Source organism: Parasteatoda tepidariorum, chromosome 9 (genome assembly GCF_982258835.1).
Source record: "Parasteatoda tepidariorum strain Cologne lab strain chromosome 9, Ptep-v5.0, whole genome shotgun sequence".
In the NCBI taxonomy this organism is placed as follows: Eukaryota; Metazoa; Arthropoda; class Arachnida; order Araneae; family Theridiidae; genus Parasteatoda; species Parasteatoda tepidariorum.
The window spans coordinates 7,972,459-7,989,691 of record NC_141763.1 but is presented as its reverse complement, the minus strand read 5'-3'; the positions used below and the strand labels follow the sequence as shown (position 1 = coordinate 7,989,691).

Genomic DNA, 17,233 nt, shown 5'->3' with positions numbered 1-17,233 from the left:
CTTTCGTACGAAAATGTTGAGCAAAAAACGCAAAAACTTTTCTGTTGCTGAGAAAGCCGAAATTGTTAAGCAGTTTAATGAATTTCATGGAACAAAAGTAGCATTCGCTCAATTGCAAGGAATTCCCGTAACAACCCTGCAATCCATACTACGGAAAAAAGAATGCATTGATAAAAACTTTGAAAAAGTCGGTGAAAAAAATGCCAAGAAACGGAGAACAATGAAAAAATCCCTGTACGACGAGATGGAAGGGATTTTAGTAAAATGGTTTAAAGAGGCTCGTGACGCTAATGTACCTGTAAATGGCACCATATTAAGAGAAAAAGCTCTAGAAATCGCCGATAGACTTGGTTTAAAAGACTTTACAGCTTCCAATGGCTGGATTGACCGGATGAAAAAAAGACATAATCTTGTGTATAGATCGCTCTCCGGAGAATCATCAAGCGTGGATGAAGCTACAATAGAAGAATGGAAGAAAAATTTACCAAATTTGACCAAAGGATACAAGCCAAAGGACGTATTCAATGCGGACGAGACCGGACTTTTCTTTAACCTTCTGCCGGATAAAAGTTACGTTTCTAAGGGAGATTCCTGCCACGGAGGGAAGATGTCAAAATTGCGTCTTACGGTTTTACTATGCTGTAATTCTGATGGAATTGAGAAAGTGACTCCACTCGTTGTTGGAAAATCGCGCAAACCACGATGCTTTAAAAACGTGAGAAGTTTCCTAACAAATTATGAAGCAAACAAAAAAGCGTGGATAACAAAAGCCCTTTTCGAAGACTTTTTGCAGAAACTGAATAAAAAGATGAAATTTCAGAACCGCAAAATAATTTTGTTCATCGATCAATGCAGTGCACATCCGGATTTGCAGCTATCTAATGTGCGTGTTGAGTTTTTTTCCTGCAAACTGTACAAGCAAATTACAGCCTTGTGATCTCGGCATTATTCGATCATTTAAGGTTTTTTACAGAAAGCAACTTGTCCGGAAAGCTGTAGCTGAACTAGAGAACGGAAACCTAAATGACGCCTGCAAACTAAAGTTAAGTGTTCTGGAGGCTATGCATTTTATTTCTGCTGCTTGGAGAAGCGTTACACAAAAGTGCATTTCCCACTGTTTTGAAGAAAGCGGAATCGTAGCTTCTAATGAACCGTTAACAGATGCAGGATTAGATAGACTAGACTCGGAGAATGACAATGAAACAGTTAACTATGACTTCGACGAGTACATCCGAGAAAACTTAGCAACATGCGAAGCTGAGAGAACCACTGCTCCATCCGTGGACGATGTTATGGACTTTTCATCCGCCGATGAAGATGAACAAGAAGAAACAGAAGCACAGCCCGTTCCTTTTTTCAACACAGCTTTGCTAATAGTGAAAGACTATTTTCTATCATACAAAGACCAGGAAAAAGATTTGTCCTGGAAGATGAGGCATTTACTTTGAACTCAATGTCTAAAAAACAATCTACTATTACGCACTATTTTGCACCTAAATTACATGATTCTTAACAAAAATTGTAAAAGTGATCTTGAACTGGTATGTTTTTTTCTTTAAATACTAATATTCTTTTCGTAAAATATAGATTTTAATAGTACCTTTTGAAAGAGTCATCTTTACTACCTTTAGTTTGTTTTATTTTCCCATTATTATTATTATATGATTTTTTGCTATCTAAGTATTTCCCGTATTTTACGTTTTCCCGGATTTTACGTTTCTTTACCCAGTCCCCTGAGAAACGTAAAATCGGGGTTTCACTGTATTATTAATTTTTTATTTAATTATTTTATTTTCATTCATTATCAATTCAAATTATTATCTATCAAATATCAATTTCTCATATTTATCAATATTATTATAGAATATTGTGTTTATTCAATAGATAAATATACATGGGAAACATAGAATTTTGATCTATTAATATTGAAAAGAGTACACAAATCATAGAATATAGTAGCAGTGCATAGTGGATTTTGAACTTCAAAATCTTATTTGTAAAATATTTGGGGTGGTTTTAAGAAGCTGCTTAAGTAGAATGCATGCTGTTGTAAATGGGGATTGATGTTCATTGGCCCCGTAAATAATGTTGAAAACTCTGGTCCAGTGTTGTGCTCTGGAGTTGAAGAGAAAAAGCCATTTTCTGCCATTGACGATGTCATAGTGTTTTGTGCGGTTGTCCTGCAGCTGATGCAACAGTGCCTATTTATACTTTTCAGCTTGCTTTGCCTTCGCCATTTTGCACGTTTGTTCTGAAACCATACCTAGTAATAAAGACGCAAAAGTAAATTCACAGAATAAACTAAATGGAATGGGACTGCAGATTTTAAAAGATGTACCGTGATTGTGCATGGGTTCCGTTAGTTAGGATTTTTTAATTTTTTTTTACCCTGTAATGATTCTTGAGATTCATTCAACCGCAGTCCATTTTGGCGTATCGTCGGTCGGTAGCGTATGAAAGCGCTAATCGTTTTACATGTTTGATGAAATACTTGCGAATCCGCATGTGTGTCTACTCAGCTGGGTTCGGTGAGATTATTGCACTCTCATGTGCAACTCTGCTGCAATTTGGAAGATATTCTCAATTTCAGGCTTCATTTTACACTCTCTGATATAGAACCGAAAAATCTCTCGATCATTTTATAATATCTAATATAATCATGAAAACTGTTCTTTGGCAGAAACTAGTTATTTTATCATGATCATGTAAAGTCTTTGAAAATTATTTTGCTTTTTGTTCATGTATATAGTGCTTAAAAATATTTTTTGAGTGCTTAAGAGGTGCTTATTTTTTGTTGACAGATTTGGCTACGCACCATGATTTGTCATTATTGTAGTTTTGAGAACAGTATAAATATCTTATTATTTGATACAAAAATTTAATTTGCAACTTAAAATACAGTATATCTCAAGTTGAAGGGCCCCCTAAAAAATTTCAAAATAGCGAGTTTTCGAGATAACAAGATTAGAACTAAATATGTTCTAAAAAGTAGAAAAATATATTCAAAGAAATATTACTCTAAAAAGTAAATACATGAAACATAGAATAACTACTAACAAATATGTATGCAATGATAGTGGACTATAAGTCTAACTGTAACAATGATAATTTTATTTTTAAAAGTAAGACGAAAATAGATTATGCATTAAATAGAAAACTGGTTTACAATAAACTTACATTGTGATTTTTCCGAAAAAATTCAATTTCTGTTTCGAAAAATATTCGACATAACAATGTTTTGAGAAGAAACTCTTTGGCATAGGAATTCAAATTAACATTAGGTGGATATGTAATACCAAAAGGAAAAATATTTTTTTGACATAACAAGGTTTTCGAGATATCGAAATTCACGATATCGAGAGTATACAGTATAACAGCTACTTAAGGAATTTTTAAGGAATTAAAACAATCAGTAAAAGCTATATATATGTATATATATAGATAGATGGGAGTATGGTGTAAAACCGAGTGGTGGGGTAAAACTGGTTCTGTTTTCTAGTGGACAAGCTCTGAAATACACTTTACTAGTCAAGAAGAAGGGCTCACCCCCATATTGGGGTATTCAATTATTCACGGTGTGTGTGTTGATAAATTTGTTTTGACTATGTAAACTTTAATTTTCTCCTGGTTTTAAACTATACTTAATATTACATTACACGTATAAAAATTGTTTCTAGTCCAGCTTATTATGCATTTATTAAAGATTTATACAATAAGGATTTAACCCGATAAGTAACACTCTTCCGTTTGGTTTCGATAATCTCCGCTTGTAGGTTAAAACCAACACCTCGTAAAAGAAGGAAGGCCTTTGCTCGAATAAATTTAGTAGTACGACGTAACAAACATAAACTGATCAGTGGGGAGGAAATACGAAATATGTCACTCACTACGTACTGGTTACTAAACTTCTCTCTGAGAAAAAAAATGCGAAAGATGTCACTAAGTGGCCCCGGAAAGCTGCAGTGCAGCGAAAGAAGACTCAAGGCTCAAGAATTTTTCGGATCGCAAGACAACATTTCCTGTGAGTGCCATCCTCAAAGCACATAAAGTATTATTTTCATATTTTGTAAATTGTTTGAAGACTCTTCATACAAAATTGTAGTTTTTATTTAGATATTTTATAACCATCGTTAACAGCCGACCCAATTGTTGTGGCCTACGACTACTCCGTAGCCTTGTTTAACTCTGTAGCTATGCAATGTTGAACCCAATTCAGAAGACAAGGGAACTCCTAGATCAAGTATAGGGAGAAATGACGGTGGACTCTTTGATGGAATTGCATTTTCGTTACATAGAGGGGAAAACCACGAAGACCTCCCACGGTCAGCCTGACGTCCAAAGAAAATTCCATACAAAAAATAAATTTTAGTAAATAGTTATTATTTTATAAAATAAAAGTCGAAAATTTTTTAATTGTTAGGTACACAATTTTTACATAATTTTAAAGCATGTAATTTCGCATGGTAAAATAAAAAAGTTAAGCGAAATTGATTGAATAGTTTCTGGGAAATCGAATTTTGAAAAAGTCATATATTTCAAATTTGATGTACTTGGCATCAGTTGAAACTAATACAATTAAGTATCAGCCACAATGTTATTTTTGCATCTGAATCAGCATCAGAAACAATTAGTTATTCATAAATAAGGATACATTTTTTGCCATTCTATTTACAGCATTGAATTCGTTAATGTCATCTAACGCTGATAATGAAAATAGCTAAAAAAAAAAATCAAACCACAGTTTGTAAAAATTACAATTTAATATTTGGAGAGGGGTACTTTATCCAAGGACCTGGGGATCAGAGAGGGCTTTAGCCCCCTCACTTTTTATTAAAAAAAAGTTACATAGACCCTCCTAAAGTTAAAATTTTTCGCTCAACATTCGTGTCATTTAATTTACATTGGTGATCGAAATGGGCTACAGGTGGCATAGAGCAGAACTCTCTACCCATGGCAGGGACGTAGGTAAGGGGGGTGTTCAAACACCAACCATTGTACAAGGCAATTTTCCTTTTTTTTTAACATTATAGATAATTTTTCCGTAATTTTAGAAAAATTTTACATTTTTTAAATATTTTATTTACTGAAAAAAATGGGGAATTCCCATGACATTTTATTTTAAGGCTTTTATTAGTCTGTAACAGAAATAAAATAATCCCTTATGCCACTTTGTTACCCATTCATCAAGAGAGCAATAAACGCTTCGCTCCATCCCTTTCCCCATTGATTTACCACCCACAAAGCTTCTCCCCTCAGAAAAGTAGCCAGCTCATATTACTCTAATTGAAAATGTTCTTTGAATGAGCTCTATCTTATCTCATCTACTTCTTAAAATATCGGCTATACACAGATCCTATTTACGGTCTTAAAATACATGCTTCAAACAAAGAATTCTCTTGGATTTCTAGAACTGCATATATATGTTAACCTTTTCAGGACATAAAACTTCCATTTCTTCGGTCATTCTATCTAGAAACGTCGTCTTTGACACTCATCCTAAAAACGCTTCGTTTTAGATTTTCTTTTTGTTTAATGTAGCATTTAACTATTTAAAATTTCTTTTCACATTTTCTTTCTGATTAATTTATATTTGTTAATTTCATACGTTAATTTTAATTTGTATTGTGTAATTCTGTTCCTGTAAATAAAACGTGATCTTTTATTGGCGATAAAAATAACTTAAAAAATATTGGAGTTAAGCAAATATTTGTATTAAATCAATCTATGCTTTTATATTTCCGCATATATGTAACATTTAAACTGTACAACAAATAGATTTATTTAACAAATTTGATTATTCATGTGTAATTTTATTTTTAAATCCTAATTTTTGTTCTTATTTTATGATTATGAAATCGGACTAAAAAAATTTTGAAATTGTAAACTGAAAATTGAAACAACTTTATTATAATTCAGTCAGAATTGAAATGTCTATATTACATTTAATTTTATAGTAAAACACAAAAATTTCATACATATGAATAGCTGAGAGTAAGTAAACATTCAAACTATCTTAGTATAAATGTGTAAGTGTAACTTAAAGTTTAACAATTTTTTAGAAAATTAAAAAAAACTTTCTATTACTATCCTTTCTTGGGATCTTATTGCAAGGGAAGTTACTTATGATATTGACAAGTTTTTAACGATAATACTTCGTTGCATAATCAAAAGTAACGATACATGTTACAGTTGTGTAAAATTAAAACAAAGGTCAGCAAACCTTTAAATTATCATAAAAATTACTGAAATTGTTAATTAAAAAACAATATTGCACTTTCTGAGAATGATTTGAATCAGCTCAAATAGCTTTTTTTTTTTGTCTACTTAATTTCATATATATTTATAGCAGAGTCGAAACCCCTTTTTCTTTAGCTATTATATGCATAGACCTTGTGAAGAAATCTTTTAAATGAAACTGTAATGAAAAAAATTATTAACCAATAATAAATTTTTCGTAATAATAAATTCAACGTAATTCATAAATTATCCGTATAATTAAAATTGTAATAATATGTTCTGAACTAAACGAAAAATAAAAAATATGCATTTAATACTTATTTTTAGTCATCATACATGCAGTAATATATATCTTTCATGAGTATGTTATTGCTTAGTAATTCTTTATAATGAATGCTGGTTTTCTTCAATTTTAAATGAATCAACTGAATATTTTTATGTTTAACTTTATCAAAATTCTTTATAAAAATTTTATTAAAATTCAGATCACTTAAAAACGAATCACGAAACAGATATGAAAAATTTATCATTGCAATCGCATTCAATTTTTCATAAATGATCTCAAAATTTTTATTTGTTAACCAAAATCTCGTGTAAACAGTGAAAAAGCAAATAAAATTAACAATAATTACGCTGCACTAAACTAAGTCTGACACTGAATAAATAAAAAAAAAATCAAGTTAAATAAATGAGTAAACTACCTTAAAAATAATGCTTTAATTCCAAGAGTTTAAAGATATTTTATGCTTTGACTTGAAGTATCCAACTCTTTAATTATGATTTATCGTCAACACAAACTAATGAGAAAAATCTTTGTTTAGCAAAAAGTTTTAATATTATTAAAAATGTAAGGGGTACCATCTATTTCTCTTAAAAACAAAATTTAAGTAGAAATTGCTTTAAAAAAATATCATAAAGTCATAATTGTCGTACATGATACAAACATTTAAGATCGGAATGGTAAGAATATTAATTATATTCCATTCTATGATGAAGCTTAGACAGGAGTTGAAATATATATATATATATACACAGTCCAGTCACATTAATGTGACCACCACCTATTTTCGACGTCAACGTGAAATAACCAATCACAGAAAGCAGGTGGCAGCACATTACAGTGGAGTGTGTGTATAGGATGTCCTAGGGCATCGGAAAGCAGAAACGTAGTGATTTATCCGACGTCAAAAAGGGCATGATTATGGGCCAAGGGTGGAAGTATTTCAGAAACGGCTAATTTTGTGAACTGTTCGAGTGCCGCCGTGGTAAAAGTATACCATGTATGGCAAAATGGCACTCTTCAAAATAAGCAGCGTGGCACATGTGGTGCACCACGGGCTATAGATGACAGAGGCGAGCGAAGGCTACGAAGATGTGCTCAGGCGAATAGACATGCAACTGTTGATCAACTGACCGCCCAGATGAACCAAGGGGCTACCAAGAGTGTATCCTCAATAACTTTGCAACGAACGTTGCTGCTCATGGGCCACAGCAGCAAACCCCTGGTTAATGCACCTATGCTGACATCGGCGACGAAGGCTGGAATTTGCACGCCACTACCGCAATTAGACGTCCACAGAGTGAAGACAGGTGACTTTTTCCGATGAATCACGTTTTATGCTCCAACGGACAGATGGACGTTGGCGTATACGGCGTGAAACGTCTGAAAGCAAACACCCTGCAACAATTGTCGGAAGGATCCAGGCTGGAGGAGGGAGCATTATGGTTTGGGGAATGTTTTCCTGGCATTCACTGGGTGCACTCATCATTGGGGAAGACACGATGGATCATCACAAGTACGCACCTGCCCTTGCGGACCATGTCCACCCCTACATGCGATTGAATTTTCCTCAGAATGATGGCATCTACCAGCAGGACAATGCGAGGTGTCATACAGCTCGGAAGTGTATGTGCGTGGTTCGAAGAGCACCAGGATGAATTTACCGTAATCCCCTGGCCAGCAAACTCACCGGATTTAAACCCAATCGAGAATCTGTGGGACCACCTTGATCGGGTTGTTCGCGTCATGGATCCTCAACCGCGTAATCTAGCGCAGCTGGCCACGTCACTGGAATCGGCATGGCTCAACATCCCAGTGAATATCTTCAGAAATCTATTTCACTCTCTTCCTGCCCGTTTCGCAGCGGTTCGCTCTGTCAAAGGTGGTTATTCAGGCTTTTGACAGGTAGTCACATTAATGTGACTGGACTGTGTATATATATATATATATATATATATATATATATATATATATATATATATATATATATATATATATATATATATATATATATATATATATATATATATATATATATATATACTGATTAAGTAACGAAAACTTTTTTTTACAGTCAACAAATTTAAAAGAATTAATTGTTTCTCTGATATTTAAATTTAATTTAGTGTGATAAGTAATTCTTTAAATGTTGAAATGCCCGCGGCCACTCTATCGAAATCCAAATTTGATAGTCAGTGACCTTACGAAACACGGATTTTTTCATTCAATATTTATTTACGAAATATTTTGAGGCTTTGTATCTAATTTATTTTTCTTGTGCTGTATATCTTTTTTATTTATTAATAATGTTTTGTTACATTATTAAGGTTTTACACCTTCTATTTAATAACGTAGTTTAACAGGATATTACTGAAATAAACAAAAAGAAAAATTTGTGCGAAGATATATTCATTTACCGACTTCTGCACTATATATCTACGAGTAATTTTCTTTAAATGCGACAATTTAATGTAACTGCCATTGAAATCTGATATCATAGAATAAAATGACAATTTTTTGCAAAGCTTATTTAACACCATTATTATTAGCTTCTTGGAAGGATTTTACACATAATCATTTTCCTGCGTTCTCTAAATAATTAATATAAACTATATTATTTAATCTGAGCTGTTTAATAAATTCTTTTGATTAATAACACGAAGACTAACTAAAAATGAAATGGAAGTAAAAGCTATAAAATTATAAATTGTAATTTTTCTGGCACATGAATGCAAAGGAATAATTGCAAACTGCTAAATGCTTGTTAACTATTGTACATTGCTCTCTATAAGGTATTAACTAGAGTTATTTTAATAAACGAGTATTTTATTTAAAAAAAAATATAGTATCCAATCCAAAAGGTTAAAAATTTAAAAAAAATTCCTATTTGTCGTATTTTCTGAAAATTACCCATGTATTCAACTTCGTAAAGAATTCATTTTTTGTATTATTTTGGCTGCTTAAACGCATTATAATTTGCGTTGAACAGATGAATTTTTATTGATATTTTATACGTGAATTTTTGACAATAAGGATGGTTTTGTTTTAATGTTCTTTTTATTTGAATTTTGCTCATTTCCCAATCGAAGGGAAGCGATCAACGACGTTTATGGCTTGTCTTTATTTTCATCTTCATTTAGATCACTGGTTGTGATTTTTAGCTTTTAAATGAAGCTTATCGTGAGAACTTTTGTATTAGATTATTTTATCAAAACCAAAAAGAGTGTACTTGTATGTATGTTAACTGGTTTAATTATATTACATCTTGATAATAAATTTCTCAATCACAAAACACCCCCCATGAAAAAAACTATACCTACGTGCTTGACCCATGGCAACACTTCGCATGTTTTCACCATTAGCGTGTGGAGAGTCATAGAAGAAGGAAGTACGTTAGTTTCTCTCTTGATTTTCAAATAGATTAAGATCTTTTAAATTGTGAAACTATATGGAACTGAAAACTACATTAAACATAGTTCTAAAAGAGAGCGTCATGGAAATTTAAAATAATATTTTTAACAATTAAAAATGAAAAATATTAAGAAAAGAAAAAAAATATCGTAGTACATTCCTATACAACTGAAAAGAGGAGGAGAGGGAAGGGTGAAGGCATGGAACCGGTCTTCTTCCCAGATGCGTATTCGAGCGTTGCGATCGAAAAATGGTTCTAATTCAAGTGAGCTGCTACCAAATAGTCCCGTACTCAGCAGGAAATAATATAGGTCCCTATTCCTGCCCGAAGGCAAAATTCTTGGTCTCATAGGTCACAGTGAACAGTATGAAAATAAATACTGTAAAATGAGAAATATATGCATATTAAATTTACACTGGCGAACAAAATTAAGAGATGGAAGACATGTTCCCAAATATCTCAAAAAATACTGAATATAAATAAATGAAATTTGGTATGGATATAGCTTATTCCATGATAAAGTATGCAAAACAAAAATGAAAGTGCCATTCACTGGTAAGACCTATTGCCAATAAATCCAATGTAGTCTGAACTTAAGGATAAAAGATGACAATAAAAGTGAGGCTTGTACAGCGTGTGTTACCTCTAGTATGGTGTATGATCACCCCTGACAGACAGCATGCACAACGAGTATGCATGCTGTTAATAAAGGAGTTAAGGAGGACTTGTGGAAGACCCTCCCATTCTTCCACCAGAACAATTTTAACTCCAGAATGGTTCTGGGGGGAGGTTGGCGCATCGCAACAGCTCTCCCAAGAGCATTCCAAGCATGTTCAATAGGATTCAGGTCAGGGGATTTGTCTGGCCAATCCATTCGTTGAATATCCTCGCTTTCCAGATACTCATCAACTATAAGAGCCCTTTGTGGTCGTCCATAAAAATGAACCTAGGGCCACCAGCGCGCCTGAAAAGACGCACATAGGGATCTAGGACCTCCTGCTCTGGGCATTCACGGAACCATTGTCAAACACATGGAGCGGTGTGCGGGTATCTTGCATGATCCCTGCCCAAACCATGAGTCCTCCACAAGCATAATGGTCCCTTTCGATAATGTTGTTGGGATGGTATCGGGTTCCAGGTTCCCTCCATATCAATAACCGTCCAGAATCAGGTTGTAGACTGAATCGGTGAAGAGAACATTAGCCCATTGAAGCTGTGTCCAATTCTGATGTTGTCTTAATTTTGTCCACCAGTGCATATACAGTCAAACCCCGCTGTAGTGAACATGGTTTATAGTGAACTCCCGGATATAGTGAACAAAATGTTTGCCCCCATGCCTTGCTACACTTGTATATTATGAACTTTTTTCTGTCCTCGACTAATTAAATTTTTTTTGTAATAATTTTGAAATTTTTACTTCAAAATAAATACATATATCGATTTTCAAAACCATCTATAGCATGGAATGTAGCAATAAGCATTTTTTCTTGTTTGCTTCATTATTGAATGGCATCATTGAATTGGTTCAGCATTCAAAGGAACCCGCAATCTTCCAGTATCTGAACAAATGCTTCAAGTCAAAGCCGAGGAATTGCTAAGCGGTTCGGTGAGACTACTTTTATGTGCTCGAATGGATGGTTAAACAGGTTTAAAAACCGGAAAAACATGCATTCAAGGAAAATTATCGGAGAGTCGGGAAGTTACATAGCTGAGGATTGCACATCGGCTAAAGATTACTTATTTTTTTTTGTACGCAAGGCGAAGAGTAATTAAAAAAAAAGTTAACAGATTTATTGTTACTACGTATTATGTTTCAGTAATTTTTGTATTTCATTTTTTTTGGTAATTTATTTAAATAAAGTGTAATGAAAGGGGAAGTTTGGAACCATTAGTTAAAATTGCTTGCGGAATTGATATAGTGAAGTCAGGGGCCCCCACCAGGGGGGAGGTGGGCGCACGATGCGCCCACTTAAAGCTTGGGGGGGGGGATTTAGAATTTGCCCAAGAATGCGCCCAAGGGCTTGGGGGGGGATGGGGGCTACTGAGTGAAGTCCCGGTTATAGTGAACCGAAATTTCGGTCCCTTGAAAGTTCAGTATTGCGGGGTTTGACTGTATTTTAAATATATATATATATATATATATATATATATATATATATATATATATATATATATATATATATATATATATATATATATATATATATATATATATATATATATATATATATATATATATATATATATATATATATATATATATATATATATATATATAATGAAGGCAGTCGACCGAGCAGGAAAACAGACACAGGACTTTAATGAAAGCAAATTAATTTTATTTGATCAATCTTTATTGAGTGGCGAGCGAATAGTGTAGTTTACTCTATCGACGATCAGTCTTTCTGGTAGGGAAAATCTTGTAAAAAATCCAAAAATGTCTCTATTTAGGGAAAATTAAACACTTAAAACTTAAAAATTACTATTGGTTTAATAAATATGTCGCGCGATTCCCACAAAAGTAAAGGGGAAAATGTCTTACTTTTAATGAATGCATACTTGAGTCAAAAATAGATTTAGGAACAGGATGTGGCTTTTTAAAAGTGTGAGAAAGTGTTTCGATTGGAATAATAAATTGGGAAAAAGTTTTATCGAAAAAGAAATAACATAAAAAGATTAATAGAAGATTTTTATGTTACACACACACACATATATAAGCTCACACATATACAGGGAGGGGATAGAGTCCCCCCCCCCTCCTCTATTCTTAAGATAATTCAGCAAACGCTGACTTTATCGCTACATCGGTTGTACTGATAAAAAATGCAAAGAAATTGAATTATTCATTTCTCGGTCCCTACGCAGGCCTGTCAAAGTGGTCCCCCACCCTCTTACTGACCGCAGCTAGTGATGCTTGACTTCGGTGTTCGACTGGGAACCTGTTTTTACGATCAGTCCCACTGTGGGACTGATAAATAGAATTAAGCGAGAATACTTACATCGACTGTTCTTCCTGGCACATTTATTCTACGAGCTAGTCTCTCCTTTTCGGCCACACTCAGGTAGGGTGATTTGTCGAACGCCAACTGAAGCTCGTGCAGCTGACAAGAAGTAAATATGGTTCTACTCTGACGTGGCCTCACCTTATATTCTGCATAAACACAGGGACAGTGGTGCTGGTAATTCTCAGGATTTTCATTATTTATCAGAATCGGATTGTCTGTGAGGGATAGAAGTAAAAATTACTGTAAAAATTTGTACCACAATCCATAATTACAGATGAAATTATCGTTACCCACATTTATTACTGAAATAGCAATAAAAAGACTCAAAAATGAAATAGACATATTTACCTGTTGTTGTTTTTTTAGTTTTGATTGAAACTACATAACCAGAAAGCATTTAACCTTAAGGCAACCTTGTTTCGGAATTTTCTTTTTATTGTCGCCAAAATGTTTGTACTAAAAACCTTTCTTCAAATAAAGCAAAAATATTGTAGTTTCAAACCTTTCATCCTAAGCTCCTAAGTTTTAGCTGACGTCACACTAGCGATAAGATCAAATTGCTCTGTCCATTAAAAGGTTTCATGACAAAGGTGGATATTAAAGGAGCATACAAGACTCTGCGAAAAGAAACCTTATAATGACCTATATTTAAAATTATTTCCACCTTGAGACTGGCTTTATTAAAGGATTTTTTCACGCTTGAGATCCCTAAGTCAGCCTCGATTTAAGGTTTTTATGGATGGTGTTTTCAATAGTTAGTAAACAATAACAATCTCGAGCTTGGAACCTACTCTAGTTCCGGTTAAAAAGTTTGCAGCTGCTTACTACATGTTATTCTGATAGGCGATGTTTTCAAACGGATAATTTTGTTTTCAATAAAAGAAATAAATTAGATAATTTCTGAGCTCAAATCTGCCGTATTTCATAAGACATTAATGTTATTAGGTAATTCTGGGTTGTTTGGAGTGAAAATTCGTTTTAGTTATTTTGTTATTTATTATTAAAAAAGGTGACATGGTTGCTAGATTTTGAATAACTCGCTTTTTTGGCAGTCTTGATTTGGCCTCTTTCCATTTGTTTATTACTGTTTGTTCGTGTTGCAAGCTGTGCACCATCTTACGTTTGTGTTAACACTTTTAGTATTGTAAACACAAGTATTGTTAGCATTGTAAACATAAGTAATAAGTAATCAAATACATTGTTTGCAAGAATCTCAAAACACAATGATGCCAAATGCCTTTAAAATACAACTGAAACAGTAACCCGGAAATTTAGGCAGTCCCGAGCTTGCAGCGTCCCCTAGTGTCGAAAACACCATCCATATAGAAGATTGTTTCCAAGGTTTTGGACTAGGGTAATGTGCGTATAATAGAGAAGATTGTCACAGATCTCGTTTTAAGGTTAGAAGATTTACACGTAAACCGTTTTAGGTTTACATTAAAAGGTTTCGTTCGGTTGAGTGAAAATAAACCTTATTTTGCTATCTGGTATATCGAGACTTTCGGTTATAGATTGTTCATTGAATTACATAATTCTGTACTTTATAAAAGGCAGAAATATGAACAGCAAGAATGTTTGAATGTGTGATCACAGTGGTGGAATACGCCATCTGTGGAAAGACCGCTTCTATGCCTTTGGCCCTTTCCATAACGCTTTCTTTTAGAACTATGTTTAACTTAGTTTTCAGTTCCATATAGTTTCTTACCTTAAAAGATTTTAATCTATTTGAACATCAAGACATAAACTAACGTACTTCCTTCTTGCAAGGGCGCCGGCAGCGGGGTGAAAGGGGGTGCACTTGCACCCCCCTGGCTTTTTTTTTTAAAACAATTAAAGGGATACAGAAAAAAAATTTTGTTATAAAATTTTTTCATCAAAAATATTTTTATTCAAAAACAAATAATTAAGTAATTATTGATCTATAACAATTAAAAAATTGTTTAATCAAACAAGAATTGTAATCGTCTTGTTTGCTGTCCAAATCTGTTTATAACTTTTTCAATGAATTCTGAGTCATCTTACATTCTTTTCTTATGCACACTGAGCATGCACAAACTTGGCAGATATCTAAGCTATATTTTTAAATTTCATTTAATAAAGTATAAATAATATTATATTTTCTATTAGTTATTTAGTTTAACAAAGGTGTATAACACAAACTGACTTCTCACAACTGTAAAACTTCATCAGCACAATAAATACCAATGTTAAGCGTGCACAAACACGTTAGTATACGAAACTACTGTTTGTAGTTATTTGTGTTTCAAAGTCAGTAGCTGTGCCAGCGCTATCAATACAGTTTCTCGAGGCAAAATTTGCAAGTACAGGAAATTCATACTTTTTTTTAAATATCTTGTTAACAATGAAGAAATACATCTTGAAAAAAATTAACATATGAAAGTATATGTAATAACAAAACAAAATGTAATAACAGAATATTTTAAAATTCTTTTGGCGGGGGGGGGGGGGGTAGTTTGTTAGAGGGTTGCACCCCCTTTTATATTATTCTGCCGGCGCCCTTGCCTTCTTGTATAATTCTTCACACGCTAATGGTGAAAGCATGTGCGGTAATTGACATAAAGAATAATTGACATAATTAAGGTTGACATAAAATAAATAGCTAATAAAAAAAATGAAGAATAATTTTTAAAAAAAATGAATATTATTAATAAAAAAAATGGAGCACTTTGAACAAATTTTGATCTAATATTTTTATGTTCCAGGAATCAATCTTAATGGTGTAAAGGTGTGACATTAAACATGCTGATCAATAAGTGCAGACAGCGTTTTATTTCGCGAAACAGGACACAAAAAAGTATTTTCTTCGAATAAACATCCCCTTTTTTCGATGGATTAGGATCTTTGATTGCAATCTGGAAAATTGTGTCCCAATAGTTAGGTCAGGAATACTGCCGAAAGTGTTGACACCTACCAGTTAATTTTACTTTTTGCGTATTTTGCCAATATTCCGAGAACTTTTTAAGCGAATCGAAAAAATTTTGCACACAATTATAAAATTGGTTTATCCAAAGATAATTCCATGCAAAAAAAAAAAAAAAATAAAAAAAAAGCTATTACTTTTGATTATTTAATTTAATAATGGTCGAAGAATTTTGTTTCGTAAGGCATACAAATTCTAACGTTTTTGCAATTTTAGATGTCGCTGTTGTTGTAGTTCATTTGCGTCGCACTAGAGCTGGACAATGGGCTATTGGCGACGATCTGGGAAACATTACCGAGGATGATCCGAAGACATGCCATCACAATTTTGATCCTCTGCGAAGTCGAGCACTTTACGGTTGAACAGTTTAACGAGGACCAATGCCGTACACCGGTTCCCAGCAGATCTCCAAAGACAAGTATCACCGACTGCGGTCAGCCTGCTTAGGGACCGAGGGTGCGCTGTATCAGTCCTTGTTAAACTGTGCTACCGTAAAGGGCTCGTGCAGGTCGTCAGACTATCGAAGCAGGGGAGCCATCCCCTCTGCAGAGGATCAAAATTACGATGGCATGTCTTCGGATCATCCTCAGGGATGTTTCCCAGACCATCGCCAATAGCCCATTGTGCAGCTCTAGCGTGACGTAAATAAAATACCTACCTATCAAATCCGTCGAAAAGAAACACATGCTCAGAGAAAGTACGCTTTTGTGTCAGATTCCGTAATTTAAAATATCGGCTGCTCTCATTCATTAGAATATTTGAGGTTTGGCCTTCAAAACATTGATTCCTACTAATGAAAATCCGATCATTAGATCCAAAGTTATTCAGGGCGTTCCGTCGTAGTATTGACAGTCATAAATTTCCAGGAATAAAGTGAAATCTTACTTTTTGTTTCAGCAATATGAGCAGGTATAAAAATATCAGTTGTCCGCCTTCCACAGATTTCAGCAGATTGTTTTTTAGCGTCTTCATCGGAATGTCCATTTTTACCGATTATATATTCAATCGAATACTTAATAGCAGATGTGTTGCCTTCGATTTTGTGAGTAAGCAACGGCTTGTTGCACTTCATTTTCAAATGATTTTGTGTCGCTTTTTAATGCTATTGGCTGTAACTATATTATTACTTTTTTTCTCCTAGCATAAGCAAAAACTTGTAATGTTCTATTTATCTCATAAACAATTTGAATTATTTCTAATATTCAAAACAATTCAGTTTTGGTAAAGTTAATCGATGTTAAATTGTAACAATTATTTAATTTGCTTCAAATTTACAATTTTAAAATAAAATTCTGATGCAAAGATAATTTAACAAACGTTTGAAATAGCTAAAGAAAAAAAAAATGGTCCAGCATGCA

At 33.5% G+C, this 17,233-nt stretch overlaps 1 protein-coding gene across 1 annotated transcript; it reads right to left on the bottom strand.

Annotated features, from left to right (window-relative positions):
- Positions 1–1,856: 1,856 nt before the first annotated feature.
- LOC110282377 (paired box protein 6 homolog) lies at positions 1,857–16,947 on the bottom strand. The gene is made up of 3 exons (XM_087150486.1): positions 16,761–16,947; positions 12,929–13,149; positions 1,857–2,263 (listed from the first exon to the last, which is right to left on the bottom strand). Exons 1-3 carry the CDS (start codon positions 16,945–16,947, stop codon positions 1,991–1,993), a joined length of 681 nt encoding a protein of 226 aa, XP_087006612.1. The 3' UTR covers positions 1,857–1,990.
- Positions 16,948–17,233: the final 286 nt, after the last annotated feature.